The sequence below is a fragment of the Monodelphis domestica genome, chromosome 3 (assembly GCF_027887165.1).
Source record: "Monodelphis domestica isolate mMonDom1 chromosome 3, mMonDom1.pri, whole genome shotgun sequence".
Lineage (NCBI taxonomy): Eukaryota > Metazoa > Chordata > Mammalia > Didelphimorphia > Didelphidae > Monodelphis > Monodelphis domestica.
In genome coordinates this window covers 256,154,228-256,175,276 of record NC_077229.1, presented here as the reverse complement: position 1 = coordinate 256,175,276, position 21,049 = coordinate 256,154,228, and the positions used below count along the sequence as shown (strand labels likewise).

Sequence of the window (21,049 nt, the reverse complement as noted above, 5' to 3'; positions counted from 1 at the left end):
GGAGAGAGGACACTAGTTCTAGTCTCATTCTCTGCCACCAAGAGACAATGATAATTTGCTTTGGGTCCTCTGGGTTCTGATTTCCTAAACTGTAAAATGAGTGGATTGGACTAAATTATTTCCAAGGTACTTTATAGCTTTACTGTCTTTACTCCTATATCAGTCCCTGGAAAAGAGCACTGAAGTTCCTCATCTTTATAGACTTGAGCTGTTCTCTCTGCCCTCACTCCAACAAGCAACTGATGAGTTAAATTCTTGTCCCTTCTGTTTCCATCATTAAAAAATTTAATTCAATTTAACACATTTATTAAGCACTACTAAATATACAACATTCTGGAAGGTACTGAGAAAGCAGAGACAAAAAAAATGATTTGGCAATACAATCCTCTCCATAATACATTGTCAATCAACAAATTTATAAGATGTTGTGGTAGGTGCTGGGAATACAAACACACAAAAATGAAATAATCCTTGTTCTCAAAGAGCTAACTATCAGGGTAGTAAGGTTGTATACATATATAAAGAATAATAAATACAAAAAAAAGAATAAAAACCAAGTGCTTTGGGGAAGGAAAACAGCAGTTGGTGGGATTTAGGAAAGAATTCATGTAGAAAGTATTGTTTAAGCTAAGTCTTGAAAGAAATTAGGAATTCCCCCCTACCCCCATAGGGAAGAGCTGGTGCAAAGAGTCAGAGAAAGGAAATGAAGTATTATATTGGGGAGTGAGTAAGACCAATAGATTTTAAGAAGAATGATATACAAAATGAGGTTAGAAAGAGAAGAGTCAAGTTGTGAAAGGTTAAAAAAAGCCAAACAGAAGAATTCATATTTGATCCTAGAGGTAATAGGGAGCCATTAGAGTATATTGAGCAGGGCACTGAAATGATGAGTGAAATGAACAGCTTAAGGAAAATTCCACGTTTTAGACATTATGAGTTAGAAGTGCCAGCAGCATGTCCACATGGAAATGGCAGTCAAGTTCAGCAGAGACACTAGAACTAGAGATATAGATTTGGAAGTTATCTGGATAGAGATTGATTTTGAAACTGAAAAGGAATGGGATTGCTGAGAAAGAGAGGAAAGAGAAATGAGGAGGAAGAGAGGATGAAAGGGAAGGAAAGTGGGAGATGGGGAGGAAGAAGAAAGGAAGAGACGGGGAGAGGAGAAAGAAGTGAGACAGAGGAAGAGAGAAGAAAAAAAGACCAAAAATGAAATCTTGAGGAATATTAATATTAAGTAGTCAGGATAGGAACAGAGAATCAGTGAAGAATACCTCCCCTACCCATAAAAATAAAAGGGCAACTAGAGAGCTAGGAAGAAAACCAGGGGAATGTGGTTTCTGAAGATGAACACGGAGAAAGTGCAAGGGATAGCTAACATTATCAAAGACCCCTGAGAGGTCAAAGATAAGGTGATTGGAAGATGATCCATGACTTCAGAGTGTATTAGAATGTTAATTCCAGAAACCCAATTCAGTTCTAAGAAGTTTAGAGTGGGGAGTGAGGAAGCAGAAGCATTCAATACAAACAACTTTTCTAAGTTTAGCAGTTAAGAGAAGAGGAGGGATAGAATGAGCTACAGGGTCAAAGGGAAACTTTAGAAAAATAAAAGCAGTGGGGAGACCTGAGCATGTTTGCACGTACATAGGAAGAAGTTGATGGGGAAGGAGAAATTGAGGATATGAGAAGGAAGTGATGATACTTAGAGCAAAGCTCTGAAAGAAGTGATAAAATATCAGATCAAGGGTAGATTTAGCCAGTAACACATTGAGTTCTTCTATTGTGATAGGAGGTTAAAAGAGGAGGTGAAGATCCTGAGGTTTTAATCATGGAGGAATGAGAGTAAGAGAGCTCGTGTCTGATTGGCTTGTCTTCTCAGCAAAGTACAACCCCCCATTAGTTACCTGCTATATTTGTGAGGATATGACTGGGATTAATGGTGAGAAGAAAAGTTTTGAAATACGACTATGGCTCATGAGATAAGGATAAAGTTTGATTTCTGAGCAGCTGTGACAGCCCCACTGGGACTATGTATGACAAATTGGTAGTGAGTGAAATCAGCTAAATATTGCATTTTTTTTTCCAGTGATGCTCCAGCCTTGAGGAAAAGAAGAAAAACAAAATTGTGGTAGCGCTCAGAAATGGGTAGACTGACACAATAGGATTAGCTGAGCTAATGGGAAGGCAAAATGTGGAAAGAGGAAAGATAGATTCTAAGAAAGCTGCTAGTAAGAGATCTTAATGTGGCAAATTATCAACAGATAAGTTTAAGTATAATGACAAATAAGAATGAGGGAAAATAGAAGAGAAGGATTCAAGAAAATCACAGTAAGAGAGAAAAGTAGATTTCAGGGTGAATCAAGGAGTATGAGAAGTAAAAAGAGAATAGTTTGGGTATAAATAATGTAGAATCACAAAGTTCCTGAACTTGGAAGCCATTGCCTACAGTTTTGAGACATATCAACATCTAAGGTTTGTGTTGTTTATTTGTTTTCAGTTGTGTCCTAATTCTTCATGACCTCATTTGGGGTTTTCTTGGCAAAGATACTGGATTAGTTTGCCATTTCCTTCTTCATCTCATTTTACAGATGAAGAAACTGAGGCAAATAGGGTTACATGACATGCCTAAGGTCACACAGCTAATAAGTATCTGAGGCCAAATTTGAACCAAGGACTTCTTGACACCAGGTCTTGCATTCCATCCAGGGAAATTTTTAATGAAGACAGTGACAAATTGAGGCACATCCAGAGTAAAGCTTCCAGGATAGGGTAAGAGGACTAAAAACCTACACCTTGATCTAGTGATCCCCACTACAAGATTAGATTAAATGAAGCTGAGTTGTTTAGACTAGAGAAGAATAGACTTATAGAAGAAACCATAGTTATTTTTGAGTATTTGAAGGGCTGACATTTTGAACTTATTTTGCTTGACTCAAAAGCTTAAAAGGAGCAGATTTTTACTTAAAAAGTAAGGAACCAAGAGGGTTATATAACCTATTAAATAATATAGTCACAATCCCAAAAGATCCCAATAGCTTAAAATGGGTCAGAGTTAATAAGTTGAAATTTAATAATAAATGTAAGTTTTTATGGTTGGGTTAAAAAATGAATTTGATAAGATGGAGAGAATAGTCCATTTTGCTGGACCTTCTTCTGGGTCATGCCTAATTACTGGATGTCTCCTAAGACTAAGCTGGGCTTTCTTCTTATCTCACTGTATGCTCTCAAATTTGGCAATCTCATTAACCTCTCTGAGTTCAATAATTACTTCTTTGCAGTTAGTTCACAGATCTCTTGATCCCATCTGCATTGAGAAGGGGTTGTTTGGCAGATAGTTAGCTCAGTAGATTGAGAGCCAGACCCAGAGATAGGAAATGTTGGGTTCAAATATGACCTCAGACACTTCCCAGTTGTGTGACCCTGGGAAAGTCACTTAACCCCCATTGCTTGGCCCTTACTGTCCTTCTGCTTTAGAACCAACACTTAGTATTGATTCTAAGACAGAAGGTAAGAGTTGGGGGTGGGGGGGGAAGAAAAAAAGGAAATAAAAAGAAAGGTCAGTAGTTAGGAGGATGAAGAAAAGAGCAATGTCATGAAAACCTAGAGAAAAGACCTCTCTTTCAAAAGAAGTTGATCAGCAATGTCAGAAGCTGAAGAGACATTAAAAAGGATAAAGATTAAGAAAAGACCTTTAGAAATGAAAATAAAGACATCATTGGTAACTTTAGAAAGATCAGTGTGAGTCGAATGACGATGGGGAGAAAGGAAGGTAATAAGCATTTATATAGCAATGACTATGTGCCAGGCACTGTGCTAAGTGCTTTACAAATACTATTTCATTTGATGAGGTTGAAAGCCAGACTGCCAACAGTTAAGAAAAGAATGAGAGGAGAGGAAGTGGAAGTATTAATTGTAGATGGCTTTCTCAAGGAGTTTAGCCATAAAAGGGCAAGGAAATATGAAATGGTACCTAGGGAGAATGGTCACATCAAGTGAAGGTTTTTTAAACATGGTGGGAGATAGAGGTGTATCTGTAGGAAAAGGAAAATAGGTAGTTTGGGAGAGAATGAAGATTAGTCAAAGATTGAGAAGATAAGTTAGAATGAGTACATATTTGTGTAGGCAAAGAGAAGAGTCACCTTTTCATGTGAAATATGGGAAGGAAAAGGTTTAGAATAGTAGTAAGTGGTATAGTGAATCAATTAGGAAGGTGTATAAGGAATAACTAGCTAAGTGAGGTTCCAGTTGAGATTATATAACAAATTTATAGCATAGGAAAAAGGATTATAAAGAAAGACATTTAGAAGTTTTAGAGTTATGAAGAAGGCCAGAATTGGAAATCTAGGAGGTGGAGGAGAAAGACTCAAGGATAAGGATCCAAAAAAGAAATAGGTAAAGTAGAAGGAAAAGAAGATCAAGAAAATTGGTAAGAAAAGGGAAAAGAAGTTCATAGTATCAGAGGATCATAAATATAGAATTGGAAGGAAACTGAAATGTAATCTTGTCTAAACCCCTTATTTTATAACTGAGGAAATGGAGACCCAGAGAAGTTAAATGACCTACCCATGGTAACACAGATAGTTAGTGACAAAGTCTGGATTATAACCCAGGTCGTCTGATTCTAGATCTTGTCTATTTTCCAACTATATAACTCTTGTTGGCCAGGTACACTGTGCTAATAAGAAAGGAAAATAGATGAAGTGAGGAAGAACATAACAGCTCAGAAGTTGAAGACCCCCATAAGTGGTTGCCAGAATTTTTCAGGAGTTGGTCAGAAGAGCTACTAATAAGAATGACAAAGAACTCAGCATCTTTTCCCTCTCTCCAAAAGTGGAGATCAGAGAAAATTTTATAGTCACCTACATACAATGCGTAATATTTACTTTTCTGTCATGACTAAGTAAATATTAACTACCTTGAAAGTGTAGCATGGTCCCATCTAGCAAAAAATGGTAAATGGGCTCAAACTCAAAATGTCCATAACTGAAGTAATTTTATTTCCCCTATGCCTCCCCCTCCTTTTAAAGATGCTATTAGTATCAAAGGAACCAACATCCTCTCATTCACCTAGGAACCTAGTTGCCATCCTTAACTCTTCTCTCTCTCTCTCTCTCTCTCTTTCTCTCTCTCTCTCTTTCTCTCTCTCTCTCTCTCTTTCTCTCTCCCTCTCTCTCCCTCCCCTCCTCCCTCCTTCCCTCCCTCCCTCCCACTTTCACCCTCTCTGTCTCTCTGTATCCTCCCCCCTCTCTCCCATAGTCAATGAGTTCCCAAGTCCTAGCATTTCTACCTTATTCTATTGCATTAGCATGATGGTTGATCTCTCTACCTGTGGTTTCTCCCTACTCCAATCCATCCTCCACTCAGCTACTGAATTAATCTTCCTCAAGCACAGGTCTGATCATGTCATCATCATTCTCCAAACCTTGGTGCAGGCCCTTGTCACCTTATGCCTGGACTACTGTAACAGCTTTTTGGTTGATCTCCCTTCTTGGTCTCTCCCTCATTCCATACCACCCTCTTCTCACTTGTCAAAACCATCTTCTTAAAAATCAATAAATTCCACTTGCTTCTTATTACTGCCAGCATCAAATATAAAATCCTTCTTTGGCTTTTAAAAGCTCCATTACCTTCTAGTCTCCTTCTTTCTTACTCCTCTGCCATGTACTCTGGGATTAAGTGACAATCACCTGCCTCCTTACAACTTGTAGCACACTACATTCCATCTCTTGCTCCTGAGCATATTCACTGGTTGTCTGCCATATATAGAACTCTCACTCTTCCAATAACTTCCCTAAATTCTTTCAAGTCTGAGAAAATACTATCTTCTCGAGAAGCCTTTCACAATTCTCCTTAATCTTAGTTCCTTCCCTCTGAGACTACCTTCCATTTACTCTGTGTATAACTTATTAGTACCTAGTTGTTTGCATATTGCCTTCCCCATTGGATGAGCTCATTGAAACTAGGACTGCATGCCTTTCTTTGAATCCTTAGTACTTAGCTTAGTTCCTGGCTCACTGGAACTGCTTATTAAATGCTTGTTGACTTAATCTCTTAGCTCTTCAGGTTACCAAAGAGAATAAAAATATCTTTTAAAATGAAATGAACCCCTATTTTTAAAAATCTATATGAAAGGGATGCTGATATGCCAGGATCTTGCAAATGATATTTGTAAAGGAAGAATGGAATTAGAAGGACCACTGACTATTTGGAGTTAAGCAATGAATGAGGCTCTTCAAATAAGAGGAAGTTAGCTGATCTAAAAGGAAGAAGTCTCTGTGGAATGATGAGGTGGATTCACAGGTACCGTCATGTGAGAGATAATCCAGGAAAGGTCAGAAAAAATGCTGAGTAATTGTGGTTGACTCTTCTGAGGGATTCTGACGTAACTGTTCACTTGACAATAACAATAGCAAGGTTGGCTGTGTGTTGTCAAAGAATGTACCAGAAAACTACCCAAGACTTGTTAAACTTGATGACCATTTCAAACATCTAGTGACTCATGTGGACATAAATAATGCATGCCAGAAAGAATATAGAAAACAAGAAGCTGGCAAGAAATTGAAGACCTGAGTAGCAAATATGGTGTTACCATTATTGCCATCAATTAAGGGGAGTGGCTCTAGGAGAGAAAGGCAAGATTGGGGGTGTAAAGAGGTGGGTAAGTCATTTAAATCCTTGCATCTCAGTTTCCTCATCTGTAGAAATGAATAGATTTAGACTAGATGGCCTCAGGTTCTTTCTAGTTCTAGGTTTATTATCCTATAAACTGAAATTTATATATCTCTTTAAGTTTTGCAAATTCTGTGCATGAATTACCTCTTTTGATTCCTACAACAAACCAGTGAGATAAGTTTCCAGGTTACCCTTCAGACCTACTTTATTATACCCCAGCTCTTCATCCTGAAGCCTCACTCTAGTCCTAAATTCACCCTTTGAAAGTATCCTTTGGCTTTGTGGCCTTTCCCTATGAATGGATGAACCTCTCAGAAGCTCCATTAAGTAGACCAGTCATGTCTCATTCCTCTCCAGGTTGTACTCTGGACCTTGTCTACCATGTCCCCTCTCCTTCAAGCTTCCTTTTATGTCTCCCCATACCCCCTGTTAGAATCCAAGCTCCTTGCACCTAATAGATTGACTAAAATGATAAAAGGGCAAAATAACAAATGTTGAAGGGGATATTGAAATATGTGGACACTGATACATTGTTGGTGGGACTGAACTGATTTAGCCATTTTGGAAAGCAATCTGGAATTATGCCCAAAGGATTAAAAATCTGTATACCTTTTGTCCAGCAGTCCAATGGGAGCTCTTCCTTCCTCTCCTCTCTGGGATAAGGGGGGAAACCAGGGGATGAGGTGGGGGGCTAGGCATGGCACTTGGTCTGGGGGGGGGTGGCACTCCATCCCTAAAAGGTTTGCCGCCACTGACCTATATGTTCTAAAATAACAGTTCTCTTTGTGGTGTCAAAGAACTGGACATTGAAGGGATGCCCATCAATTGGAATGCTTAAACAAGTTGTGGCAAATGATCGTGGTGGAATACTACTGCCCTATAAGAAATGATGAGCAGAATAATTTTTTGGAAAACATAAAAGGAATTACATGAAATTATGGAGAGTATAAATTCTCTTGGTTCTGCTCATTTCACTCTTGTGTTATGTCCACCTCCAGAGAAAGAACTGATAAATAGGAGCAAGGAAGATATAGTTTTATATATATATCTTTCTGTCAGATGATGCCTTCTCTAATGAGGGAAGGAAAGAAAGGAAGGAAGGGGGACACCTGAGAATTTTAATGTAACTAACCAGTTAATTTAAATAATACTTAGTATTGATTCTAAGGGGAAAGGAAAGGATTTTAAAAAATAAGATAAAGAAAGAAAGATCACGGAGTAGTGTTCATTGTCCAGTCTCTACCATCTAATCAAAGACAGGTACTTGCATAGTACTGAAGTGGTTTGAGTTTCAGAGTTGCTTTCATCTTACAAAATGATGAATTTCTGGAGATCCTGAAATCTGGGAAGACAGCCAAGTGGAAAATGATGAGATAAATTCCCTGGTTGCCCTCTTTAAATAAAGGGTCTGAGAGGGGCTCTCCAACCAGAGGGAGTAAGGGACCCTCACAGAGGGGGGAAAGGACAAGCATTCCAGGAATGGAGAATGGCGAGCATAAAAAAATGCAGGAAATTAGAAGATGGTATATATTGGGGGGGGGGGGAAGGCCAAGTTGACCTTTTAATTAATAATTATCATCATCATAATGTATATTAATGTAATATGATATATAATATAATAATAATTGAAAGTATATACAGCCAGAAGTAGTGTGAAATGAGACTGGGAGCATTGTTTATAGGTAGAGAGTAAAGGGTTTTAAACCTCAAACAAACATTTGATCCCAGAAGCAATATGGAACCAGTGGAGATTATTGAGTAGGGGAGAAACATGGCCAGATTGGTTTTTTAGGATAAAATGGAAAGATACTACTTTAAAAATTACAGGGTAAGAAAAAGATGAGTGGTGGTGGTAGGAAGGAGGAGTTGTCAGAATAGCTCTTTATCCTGTAAATATTGAATGTGTGAGTGTGTTTATGATGCTAAACTACCTGATCTCTCTTTCTCTCTCTCTCTCTCTCTCTCTCTCTCTCTCTCTCTCTCTCTCTCTCTCTCTCCCCTCCCTGTCTGTCTGTCTGTCTCTCCCCCTGTCTGTCTCTTTCCCTCCCTCCCTCTGTCTCTCTGTCTTTCTCTCTTTCCTTCCCTCCCTCTCTGTCTCTATGTCTCTGTCTGTCTGTCTCTCTCTATATATACACACACAGAGATATAGATGGATACATATATGCACCCCCTTGCTCACATAAAATTTCAATTATCTTGGCATCTACTGGAGCTCTCTCTGCCCCAAACAGAGCAGTTAATAATTTTTCAGTGTGCCTTAAGAATTTCATCTTTCATCTTTCATTTCATCTTTGTAGGAAGCATAGAAAAGACCTGCTAACTGGTCTTGATTATTGCAAACATTGCTAACAACAACAAAAAAATGGGCTGCTACAAGAGAAATGAGAGGAGTCTTGAGAGACTATGACAGCTCCATTTTATAATTTGTGATAAGAGGAGCAGACAGCCATATATAGTTTGACATGTACCCTACATTTTTGGAGAACAAATTTCAAAGGTTTCTGAGAAATGATAGAATTGCATGGACTATAACTGTGTGTGGGAAGTTAGCCTGGAGAGATGGAAATCTCAAGGTGAAATTCTGAAGTACAAAGCAAAATAGTTGCAAATGAAGAGGAAAGGAGGGTAGTTTTTATATAGAGACTCATCTAAATGCACATGAAACTAAATACTTTAGTTTTTTTTAAACCCTTACTTTCCACATCCTTAGGAAAGACTGGCTAAGGAGGTTAAGTGACTTGCCCAGGGTCACCGAGCTAGAAAGTGTCTGAGATTAGATTTGAATCCAGGTGTTCCCCATTAGGGTTTTTTTTTTAATTTATGCAGAAAATATGAGCAAGGGGCAGGCAACAGGATGAATATAAAACCAGAGTCAAGAGAGGCCAAGCTATGAATATGTCTCAGTGAATTAACAAGAACTTATTCATTGCCCAAGTGCTATATACACTGGGAAAACAAAGACAAAAATAAAATAATCCCTGTCCTCTTAGATGGGCCTTACATTCTATTAGAGGACACAACTTCTAGATATAGATATAAATATGGATAGAAATGCACTCAAAATAAGCACAAGGGAAATAGTTGGGGGGAGAAATACAGCATCAAGAGAGATCAGGAATGGCTTCCCATAAAAGGGAAGCTGAGCTTGGAATGAGAAAAATGAGATTTTAAGAGGTGGCACTTAAGAGGAAGTCTGTTCCAGCCACAGGGTACTGCCAAGGAAATGGAATTAAAAGATGGACTTCCTCTATGAAGAACAGCTAGATCACAGAATTTAAGAAGAGGGGAAAATGAATAATAAATCTAGGAAGGTAAGTTGAAGCTGGGTTGCAAAGGGCTTTAATTGCAAAGAGAAGACCCTGTATTTAATCCTAGAAGTAATAGGAAACTATTGGAGTTTTTTGAGTAAAAGGGTAACTTAGAGAAGTCTAAGCTTTAGGAAAAATAATTTTGTCAGCTATGTGGTGGATTGATTAGAGAGGGAGATTTGAGTCAGGGAGACTAATAAGAAGTGCAGCATAGTCATGTGAGACTAAATAATAGCTACCATTTATATAGCACTTTAAGGATTGCAAAGTACTTTACATGTTAACTCATTTGATTGTCACAATAACTCTGTGAGGTAGGTGCTGTTGTTATACCCATTTTACAGATGAGGAAACTGAGGCACTGAGAGGCTATGTGATTTTCCAAAGGTCAAATAATTAGTAAGTCTCTGAATCAAGATTCAAACTCAAGTCCTCTTGACTTCAAGCTTCGTACTCTATCCATTGTATAGCCTCCCTGCCTACCTAAATCTGAGAATGACTTGAACCTGAGACACAGGTGGCACGCTTATGAAATCACTTTTTAAAATATTTTAAAAGATAAATTTTTAAAAAAGAAAATCAAAATAGGGATACGCCATTCTTAGAGTGTAAGGAAAGACAATGGAGAATAGAATTAGAATTTCTCAACTCTGACTATCTTTCAGCAAGAAGAAAGGTTTTTTAACTAGAAAATTTTAAAAGTACAAAAATGAGGCCTATACCCAATTGAAAAAGGAGTTGATAAGAGAGCTGTCCTGGTATACGCTTGGCCGGGGGTGGGGTGGGGGGGGACCCTGCTTGATATGATTACTAGACCACTGTCAAGAATCTTGGAAATACTGGAGCAAGGCAAATGTTGCCCCCATTTTCAACAAAAGGGAAGGCAGAGCATGCAAAATCTAAGCCAAAGAGTTTGGCTTTAATTCCTGGCAAAATTATAGAGTGTATTTTTGAAGAGATAATTAGTGAACAATCTAGAAAAGGAAGCATTGATCACAACAGCCCAGCATACTTTCATCAAGAACAAGCTATACCAAGAACAGTTATACTCATTTACTTTTTTAACATAGTTATTAACTGCTTTGTTGTAAATACAATTTACCCAGATTTCAGTAAAGTTCTTGACAAAATATTCCTTGTTTTTCTTATGGAAAAGTTAAAAAAAAGTGAGTTAGATAAATGGGGCTATTTTTGGAGTTCTTACCAGTTTTTGTGACATGGACCCCTTTGGCAGTCCAGAGAAATATGGACCCTTTCTAGGAATAATGTTTTTAAATGCATGAAATAAAATAAATAGGATTACAAAGGAAATCAAGTCAGTTAAAACACTTATCAAAATATTTGTTTTAGAGAAACAAGTTCATGGATCCCAAGAACCCATAGCAAGATGATATGAATTTGGTAGATTTAGAATGGATATTAGCAATTAAATAAAATTTTTCAAAAAAAACAAGAATGGGTATTAGTTAGTATATAGTAGTTTGGTAGAGTTGAATGAAGGCAGCTAGGTGGTCGGTGGATAGTGTGCTGGGTCTGGAATCAGGAAGACTAGTCTTCCTGAGTTCAGATACTTAGTAGCTGTGTGACATAGGGGAGTCATTTAAACCTGTTTTCCTCCATTTCCTCATCTGTAAAATGAGCTGGAGAAGGAACTGACAAACCATTCCAGTATCTTTGCCAAGAAAATGCCAAATGGGGTCATGAAGAGTTAGACACAAATGAAACAACTGAACAATGGAGATGAATAGTAGAACTAAATAATAATAATAATAGTATATTTATATGGTACTTCAAGGCTTCCAGAGTGCTTTGTAGACATCATCTTATTTGATCCTCACAAAAGCTCTGAAAGGTAGGTGCTATTATTATCCCCCATTTTACAGATGAGGAAATTAAGTATGAGAGAGGCTAAGTGCCTTAATTAGGGACATAGTTGGTAAATGTCTGAAGAATTTACACTCAAGTCTGTTCCCTATGCCTCCTAGCATTTAGTCATAAATAGTGCTTTATCATATTAGCATGAAATCTGTAGTGAAGTGCCCTGAAGATCTCTTCTTGGCCCCATACTGTTTCAGATTTTTAAAGGTAACTTAGAAAAAGGCATGCTTATCAGATCTGCAGATGACATAGGACTGTGTTGGCAAATCTATGGCACATGTGCTGGAGAGGGCTGCTCCCCTTCCTCTCTCTGTGTGCGTCTAAGGACATTTCTCTCGTCACTTACCCCTCTGCTCAGCTGCTCAGTGGGAGTGCTTCCTCCCTCCCCTGTCTGGAGTAAGGTCAGGGGCTTCCATGGGCATGAGGGTACAGTTTGGGCACTCGGTTCTAAAAGTTCACCATCACTGACATAGGAAGATAGGAAGGGAAGCTAACACTTTATATGACAGAGTTAGGATCCAAAAATACCTTGACAAGCCTAGATAGAACCGTGGCCCAAGTTCAATAAGATAAATTTTTAAAAAATTGTTGCAACTGGGGACAGCTGGGTATCTCAGTGGATTGAGAGTCAGGCCTAGAGATGGGAGGTCCTAGATTCAAATGTCGCCTCAGACACCTCCCAGCTGTGTGACCCTGGGCAAGTCACTTAACTCCCATTGCCTAGCCCTTACCACTCTTCTGCCTTGGAACAAATACACAGTATTGACTCCAAGATGGAAGGTAAAGGGTTTAAAAAAAATTGTTGCAACTTAGTAGCCATCAATTGTAATAATTAAAATTAAATTATGAGGTGGCTAGTAGAGAATTTCTCTTCCATCACAACAAAATCAGTCAAATAAATATATAAAACAAGAGGCAAGATCTTGCCCCAAACTCCTAGGCTCTAGGCTTGAAATACCAAATGAATGAACAAACAAGTAAAGAAAATATTCTGTATTTTCTTCAGGGCCTACATAGAGGTCTCTTTCCTTTAAGTCCCTTTTCTTTCTTTTTAAAAAATATGTAGTGATAGTCAGTGTTTATATAGTTTCAGGTTTTGCTAATTTCCTTCTTTTAAAAAAATTTTTAAATGACATGACTTAGAATAAAAACTAAGTATCAGTTAGTTGCAAGACAGAAGAGAGGTAAGGACTAGGCAGTTGGGGTAAGTGACTCGCCCAGGGTCATACAGTTAGGAAGTACAGTAATACCTTGGTTTTCGTTGATATCAGTTTTTGTCCATTTCAGTTTTCATGCCTGAGGCCAGGTTTGAACCTCTCATCTCCAGGCCTGGTGCTCTATCCATTGAGCCATCTAGTTACTCCATCTCATTTCCTTCTGTATCACTTCACAATGATCTTACCGGCTTTCTTTATATACTTCCTAGTTATTGCTTTTTTTGGCATCCTCATATTCTTTTCCTAAAAAAAAAAATCTTTATTAATAATGCCTTTTGTGTTCCTATATCTCATTTATGGATATACCCCTCCCTCACCCCAGTGAGTCTTTCTGTGTGATAAAGAAACTTAGGTAAAACATTGACACAGTGATTCATTTGAATGGCGAATGTAACATTCCATACATGTAGTCCATTTCCTCTCCTTTGAAAGCATAGAGGAAGGGGAAAGAATTGGGAAGAAGGCATTGTGCTAAAGCACTTTACATATATTACCTCATTTGAACTTCACAACAACCCCAAGAGATAGGTCCCATTATTCCCATTTTACAATTGAGAGAGCTAAGGCAAGGAGTTTAAATTACTTGATTTGAATTTGGGGCCCCTAGGTGACACAGTAAAAATGGCACTGGGACTGAAGTCAGAAAGACCCAAGTTCAAATTTGGCTTCAGACACTTTCTAGCTGTGTGACCCTGGTAAGTCACTTCACCTCTGTTTGTATAGGGATTATAATAGCACCTACCTACCAGGTTGTTGTGAAGATCAAATGAGGTAATATTTGTAAATTACTTAAGCACTTGGCTAAATAGAAAGTGCTATATAAATGTTAGTTCTTTTTACTATTAATTCAAGTCTTCTAGACATCAGGTCAGTGATTTATCCAAAGCACCATTTGGTTGTTAGACATATAGACTGTTCTCAAGCTTTGCTGGTACAAAAAGAAAAGCTATTTTGGGAAAGAGTCTTTTAAAATAATTTAAAAAATAAACAAAAGTCAATTTTCTTCCTCTTCTGCTCTCCTATTGGAAAATAAAAGAAGAAAAGCAAAAAACCCACAAAATCCTTATAGCAAGTATTCATAAGCAAACAACACAAATTTTGACATTGGCCACATCCAAAAAAACTAATGTCTCATGTTGCACCTGAGCCCATCGTCTCATTACCAAGGTCAATAGTATTCTTCATCATCAGTCTTATTGATCATGATTGGCTATTGCATTGATCAGAATTTTTATTTTTATTTTTTATTGGAAATTTTTATTTAATTAGTTAATTTAGGATATTTTCCATGGTTACAAGATTCATGTTCTTTTCCTTCCTCCCCCTAACCCCCTTTCGCAGCTGTTGTGCAATTCCACTGGGTTTTACATGTGTAAAGACCATTAAGACCTATTTCCATATTATTGATATTTGCATCAGAGTTTTTAAGTCTTTAGAAATTGTTTGTTTTACAGTGTTGTTATTAATTTATAAATTGTTCTCTTTGTTCTACTCACTTAACTCTGTCCCAGCTCAGTTAAATCTCTCCAAGCTTTGCTGAAACCTTCCTTTTCATCATTTCTTGTGGTATAACAGCATTCCTGGCTTCCCTGACTTCCTTCAAGTCTTAGCTAAAATTCCACTTTATGCAAGAAGCCTTTCCCAATTCTTAATCTTGGTACCTTCCCTTTGAGAGTGCCCCCATTTATCCTGTATATATCTTATTTATATCAAGTTGTTTTTACATTGTCTTCCCTGTTAAACTGTGAATTCCTTGAGCATAGGAAATGATTATTAGCTTTTATTTTATTATTATTATTAAAATTAAGCTCATACAAAAGTGAAATGTGGGCTGCTTTAGGAGGTAATTGAGTCTCATTTTCCAGGAATCTTCATGGAAAGTTCATTGACCACTTGTTAGGTTGAATGTAGAAGGTGGTCTTGTTTAGGGGCAAACTGGATGAAATGGTCTCCACGGTTCTTTTTAAACTCTATGATTCTGGGACTTTGGTTTCTCACATTCAGGCCCAAATACTTATAGGATAAGTGGTTATTCAAAGTCCAGGTTCTGGAGTGTCTATACTTTAATAGCATTAAAGGGAACAGTAATACACAATCAGGAATTTTCTAGTGTTGCTCACGGTTGGACAAGAATAAATTTCCAAGGCATTGGAAGAGAAACTTCTGAAACAGGTCTTTAGGAGTACTTTGGCTTCCTAGTCTCTTCTCTACTCTGAAGTAGGAAATTGTTAGTATTCTTCTTTTTGGAAATGATACTTAGTATTAGTTCTAAGGCAGAGGTAAGACCTTACTAAGTATCCATTCCAAGACAAAAGAGCAGTAAGGGTTAGATAATTGGGGTTAAGTGACTTGCTCAGGGTCACAAAGGTAGAAAGTATTCTTGTTCCTATTTGAATCCAGGACCTTCCATCTCCAGACCTGGTGCTTTAACCACTGAACCACCTACCTGCCAATTTAGTATTTTTTCTTTCAACTCCAGATTTTGATGACTTGGGTCAATGTACCAAATATAACTCATTAAACATTTACAGAATACTAATTAGTGGTAAAGACCCAGTGCAGGAGGTCTGTGAACTTGCATGCGTACTTAGTAACTGAGTAGCTTAGTAATGTTGATAAAGTAGGACACACACTAGCCTAATGGAATGTTTAGAATCCCTAAGTAGACTAAGAGGAAATAACTGTGGGAACAAATACCAGTAGATGAATTTTTCTGGCCATTTTACTTGTGGATACAAGTCTATCCAAAAAAGCAAGTTTGCATGAGCCTAATAGTTACTCTGTAAATAAAACACTTGGCTTATGTTTAAAACATTCCATAATCATTTAGACTACCAATATAGAATCCCCTTACCTTTAGAATTTTGAAAATTAATAATTTTTAAAATATTAAGTAATTAAGGTTCTATGGGAACAATATTATTTATACTGGGTTTTAAACTTTTTAAATCTTGAAAATCATTCATTATGTGTAACTTAAACTTACATATAAATAATTATTAGGACATCCAATATCAATATTGGGAACCCTTTTGAACTGGACATATGGTGAAACTAGGAATTATAGTCTGCTGGTAAGGGACTTTTCAGTTACATTATTTTATACGGTCCTAATGCAGTTTCTGCAAAGTTTTCTAGAGTTGCTCTCCTAGTACTTTGTTACCTAGAAAGAAGCTTATTTGTATAATTCTTGCATATGTGGAAAACTGCAAGCAAGATTTCATAAATTATCTTTACAATTTTCTAGATTATGCATCACCACGGATACCTTTTACTTTTGATCAGTTTTAGAGGATTGGGATAGGAAAAATAAAACTAGGGGCACTGTAAAGATTAAAATTTATGGAATATGGGGAGACTGAGGCATCTGAGGCAGAAATTAGTTTCTCTCTGCAAGGAGTATTATATTTTTTAGAGGTTTATTAAAGGTTAAAGATTAAGAATATACAAGTAAGAAACATGTGCCTAGGCCAGAGGCCTAGACAAAATAACCTCACATCATGGAAGAGACGCCTCTGCTCCAAAACGGAAGTCCAAAAAAAGCCAAGCCCCCTCTTCAAAAGCCTTTGAATCCACTTAAATACCTTCTCGATCTCGGCCCAGGTGAGATTACAAGGCATTCTGGGGAAGTGGAGCAAAGGCTCATGGGGATTGTAGTCCTGTATTCGAGTCTATTTTTTACAGCACCCCTCTTACCATTCAAGAACAACACATTTTTATACAGGTGAAGATAGCTTTAAAAGGGACAGAAGCAATAATTTTAGCAAAATAGCAGAATATGAAATAAACCCACATAAATCATCAGCATTTCTATATATCACCAAAAAAGTTCTGCAGGAAGAGGTAACCCATTTGAAGTAATTGGAGGCAGAGTAAAATACCCAAGAGTATACCCGCCAAAACAATTATAAAACATTTTTATATAAATAAAGTCAGATTTAAATAGAGTAATATTTATTATTGATGAATGGGAAGAGCCAATACAATTAAAATGACAACCCTACTCAAACTAATCTACTTATTCAATGACATCCCAATTAAATTACCAAAAAGTTAACATTGTATAGAGCAACAGAAATATTGTTTGAAGAATAACTTGTTTGTGTCCATCTCCAGGGAAGGAAGTGATGAATAGAGACAAGCAAGACATAGTTTTGTACATACATATATCTTTTTGTCAAATGATGCTTTCTCCAGTGCAACCAAGAAGTTTAATGAAACAAACAAAAAATGTTTTAATAAAATAAAAGGGATAAGATGGCAGCCTCAGGGTTGTAGACCAAAGTAACAAGAGGCAATCTGATTTGCTTTACAACTAAGTAAAGAGGAAGTTAATAATGTATGTGATACTGAGGCCTTCTATCACCTGTTTGTTCCTTTCTTTTTCTAGCTTTGGCTGCTTTGGGGAGATTTTATATCTCCTTCACCAAGTATAGGTGAAACATTTATTAGCCAGATAACCAGTGGTCAATCCATGCATGGATTATAGTCACATCTCTTACCAAATAAGGTTGGGTTTGGAGACCAGAGGAAGAATTACCATATAATTGTCTTTTAAGAAAAGAGACCCAGGTAATAAGCTTTGCTTCCTTGGACATAAACCAGTCCTTGCCCATGTCTTTCTGACCCTTGTTCACCATAACATGAGCCTGAAAGAAGGATCATTCCTCCTTGTACAAATAGATGTAATAAAACAAATCCACACATTGGTCATGTCTGAAAATATATGTCTCATTCTGTACTTTCTCTATTATCACTTTGCCAAGATTCATCCATCAATCAGTATAACTGATCATTGCATTAAACAGAGTTCTTAAAGTCTTTTGAAGTTGTTTTCCTTTAAAGAATCATTGTCATTATAGAAATTGTTTTCTTGGTTCTGCTCATTTCACTCTGCATCAGTTCATACAAGTCCTCCCAGGTTTCTATGAATCTGTCCTTCTCATCATTTCTTATATATCTTCCAAATCCATTGGAGTCCAAATGAAAAGCTTTCATATTTTTTAACCAATCGCATATAATCTTCATGATTACTGCTTTGTGGTATAGTTTAAGATCTGATACTGCTAATTTCCCTTCATTCCTGATTGCTTAACCTTTTGCTCTCCTAGATATATCCTGTTATATTTCTAGTTCTAAAAAATAAGTACTTGGTAATTTGGTGTGACATGAAATCTATAAATTAAATTGGTTAGTATCATCATTTAAATTATTTCATCATGGCTCAAACATGACCAATTAATACCTCTCTAATTATTTGTCTTTATTTCTCAAAGTGTGCCTTACAGTTGTAGTCATATAATTCATATATGTATATTGATAGGTAAATTACTATATATATAATAAATAATAAATATGTTCTATAAAAATTTACTGGTATGCTTTCCTATCTTTATTCCAAAGAAGACACTCAACAAGGGGAGGAATAGATTTTAATAGATGATGAGAATGAGTTTAATTTGTCATCTACATTTTGTTTTAGATTATCAAAAAAGCCCTTACTGAGGAAAAACGGGTGTCCACAAAAACATCAGCTGCAGATCTTGTGACAGAAACAGATCATCTTGTGGAAGATTTAATTATTTCTGAACTAAGGAAGAAGTTCCCTTCTCACAGGTAAGGGCATTATGGGAGAGGGGGGGATAATGACTGTTAGGCAGAGGCAGAGTTCCATGGCCTCTGTTACCTGTTTTGCTGTCTCAGGCACGTTTTCTCAAGAAAAGTTTGGCCCAGAATAGAGCCAATAGCTGTATTCTATCCCTGGGTGCACAGTCATGTATTTCTTTACTAATAGCTATTATTCCATTCTTCTTTCTATTCACTATAAAGTTATACTTCATGGAATGATTGTAAGAAATCCTTTTTCTATTGTGTCCAGAAGGATATGTACTAGGGAACCATTTTCCTCTTTTTCTTTCTTTACCTAATGGAGGTAATGACTATTATTCAATGTAAGTGTTAAACTGTGGTTTATTTTTAAATATAAAATTAATAATGATTCTAGAAAAACATTGCACTGGAATTTGAGAGTGAGGAGGTAGGGAGAGACATTATTTGAATGAAAAGAAATTCTTAAAAAGAACTCGGGGATATGACAATCACTGATAACCTGAGGTGTAGGAAACTTGATTAGTAATTTAAATTATTCTATAAATGAACTGAGATCAATTGGTCCTCCTCAGAGAGGAAACAAGGTGGCTCAAAAAGAAATGTGAACTTAAAATATATATAATATATATATATATATGTATATATACATATATATACACACCCATATATATCTATTTATTATGAATTACATGTTTTTTCAGTTATTTTAATTTTTATTTCTCTAATTGAGTGATTTAAAGTATTATTATATGACTGTAGATATCTTTGATTTCTTCCTCTGAGAAATGCCTGTTCATATCCTTCAATTACATGTTATAGAAATTTCCACAGAAGTTTTCTTTTCTTTTTTTTTTAAACCCTTACCTTCCGTCTTGGAGTCAATACTGTGTATTGGCTCCAAGGCAGAAGAGTGTAAGGTCTAGGCAATGGGGGTCAAGTGACTTGCCCAGGGTCACACAGCTGGGATGTGTCTGAGGTCAGATTTGAACCTAGGACCTCCCGTCTCCAGGCCTGCTCTCAATCCACTGAGCTACCCAGCTGCCCCCTGAAGTTTTCTTAAGTTATATAATTGAACTTATCTACTTCCCTTCCCTCTCCCTGTGTCAACAGGCAACTTGATCAGGATTATTATATGTGCATTATCATGCAAAAAAATTTCCATACTGTTCGTTTTTGTCAGTGATTAATCTTATAAAACTAAAACCCCAAACATAAACCCAAATAAACAAATAAAAAAATTATAGGCTTTCATTTGTGTTCTGACAACAACAGTTCTTTCTCCGAAGGTGGACAGCATTCTTTGTCATCAGTTCCTCAGAATTGTCCTAGATCATTATAGTGCCACAAATAGCTAAGTCTGTCACAGTTGATGATTTCACAATATTGCTGCAACTGTGTACAATGGTTTCCTGGTTCTGCTTATTTCACTCTGCATCAGTTTCCAGCTCTAAGAAATGTGAACTTCGAAACAGGTAGTAGTAAGGACTATGGCCACCAGAGAAAACTGATTCAATGCAGAAGTGCTGAGTTGATTATACGAGCCATATAGCCATTTGGTAGTTAGATGACATAGTGAATAGAGTTATGAACCTGGAGTTAAAAAAGACCCGAGTTTGAAACTAGCCTCAATACTTCCAAACTTTGTGACTCTGGGCAGGTCACTTAAAACTCTCTTTGCTTCAGTTTTCTTATATGTAAAGTGTATATAATAATAGCACCTACTTCCAGGGTTGCTGTGAGGATTAGATGAACTAATATTTGTAAAGTGCTTTATTAAAAAACTAAAGCACTATATAAATCCTAGCTATAGTTATTGTTATTATTACTGTTACTATTATTTCCATTCATTAGCTTAAACACAAAAAGTCAGGTGATTTGGGGGTCTATGAATTTATATTTTGATAACTGTATTTCAATAGAATTGCTTTCCTTTGTAATTATATACATTCCCATGTAAATATATATATATATATATATATATATATATATATATATATAGAGAGAGAGAGAGAGAGAGAGAGAGAGAGACAGACAGACAGACAGACAGACAGACAGACAGACAGACAGACAGACAAGACATAGAGGAAGACAGAGAGAGAGAGGGAGGGAGAGAGAGAGCTTTTAAAACATCAGAGAGGGCAGCTGAGTGGTTCAGTGGATTGAGAGCCAGGCCTAGAGATGGGAGATCCAAATCTGGCCTCAGACACTTCCTAGCTGTGTGACTCTGGACAAGTCCCTTAACTCCCATTGCTTGGCCCTTACCACTCTTCTGCCTTGGAACCAATATGCAATATTGATTCTAAGATGGAAAGTCAGGGTTTAAAAAAAAAACAACACAACAAAACCATTATGAGAATAGATTCC

At 36.9% G+C, this 21,049-nt stretch overlaps 1 protein-coding gene across 2 annotated transcripts in view; it reads left to right on the top strand.

The window, feature by feature from the left end:
• Positions 1-21,049, top strand: part of IMPA2 (inositol monophosphatase 2) — a 78,337-nt gene that overhangs the window by 3,880 nt on the left and 53,408 nt on the right. For both annotated transcript variants that reach the window (XM_056823630.1, XM_056823631.1), the window contains exon 2: positions 18,558-18,691. In XM_056823630.1, the coding sequence (XP_056679608.1) occupies positions 18,558-18,691 (134 nt within the window). The remainder of the gene's footprint in view (positions 1-18,557; positions 18,692-21,049) is intronic.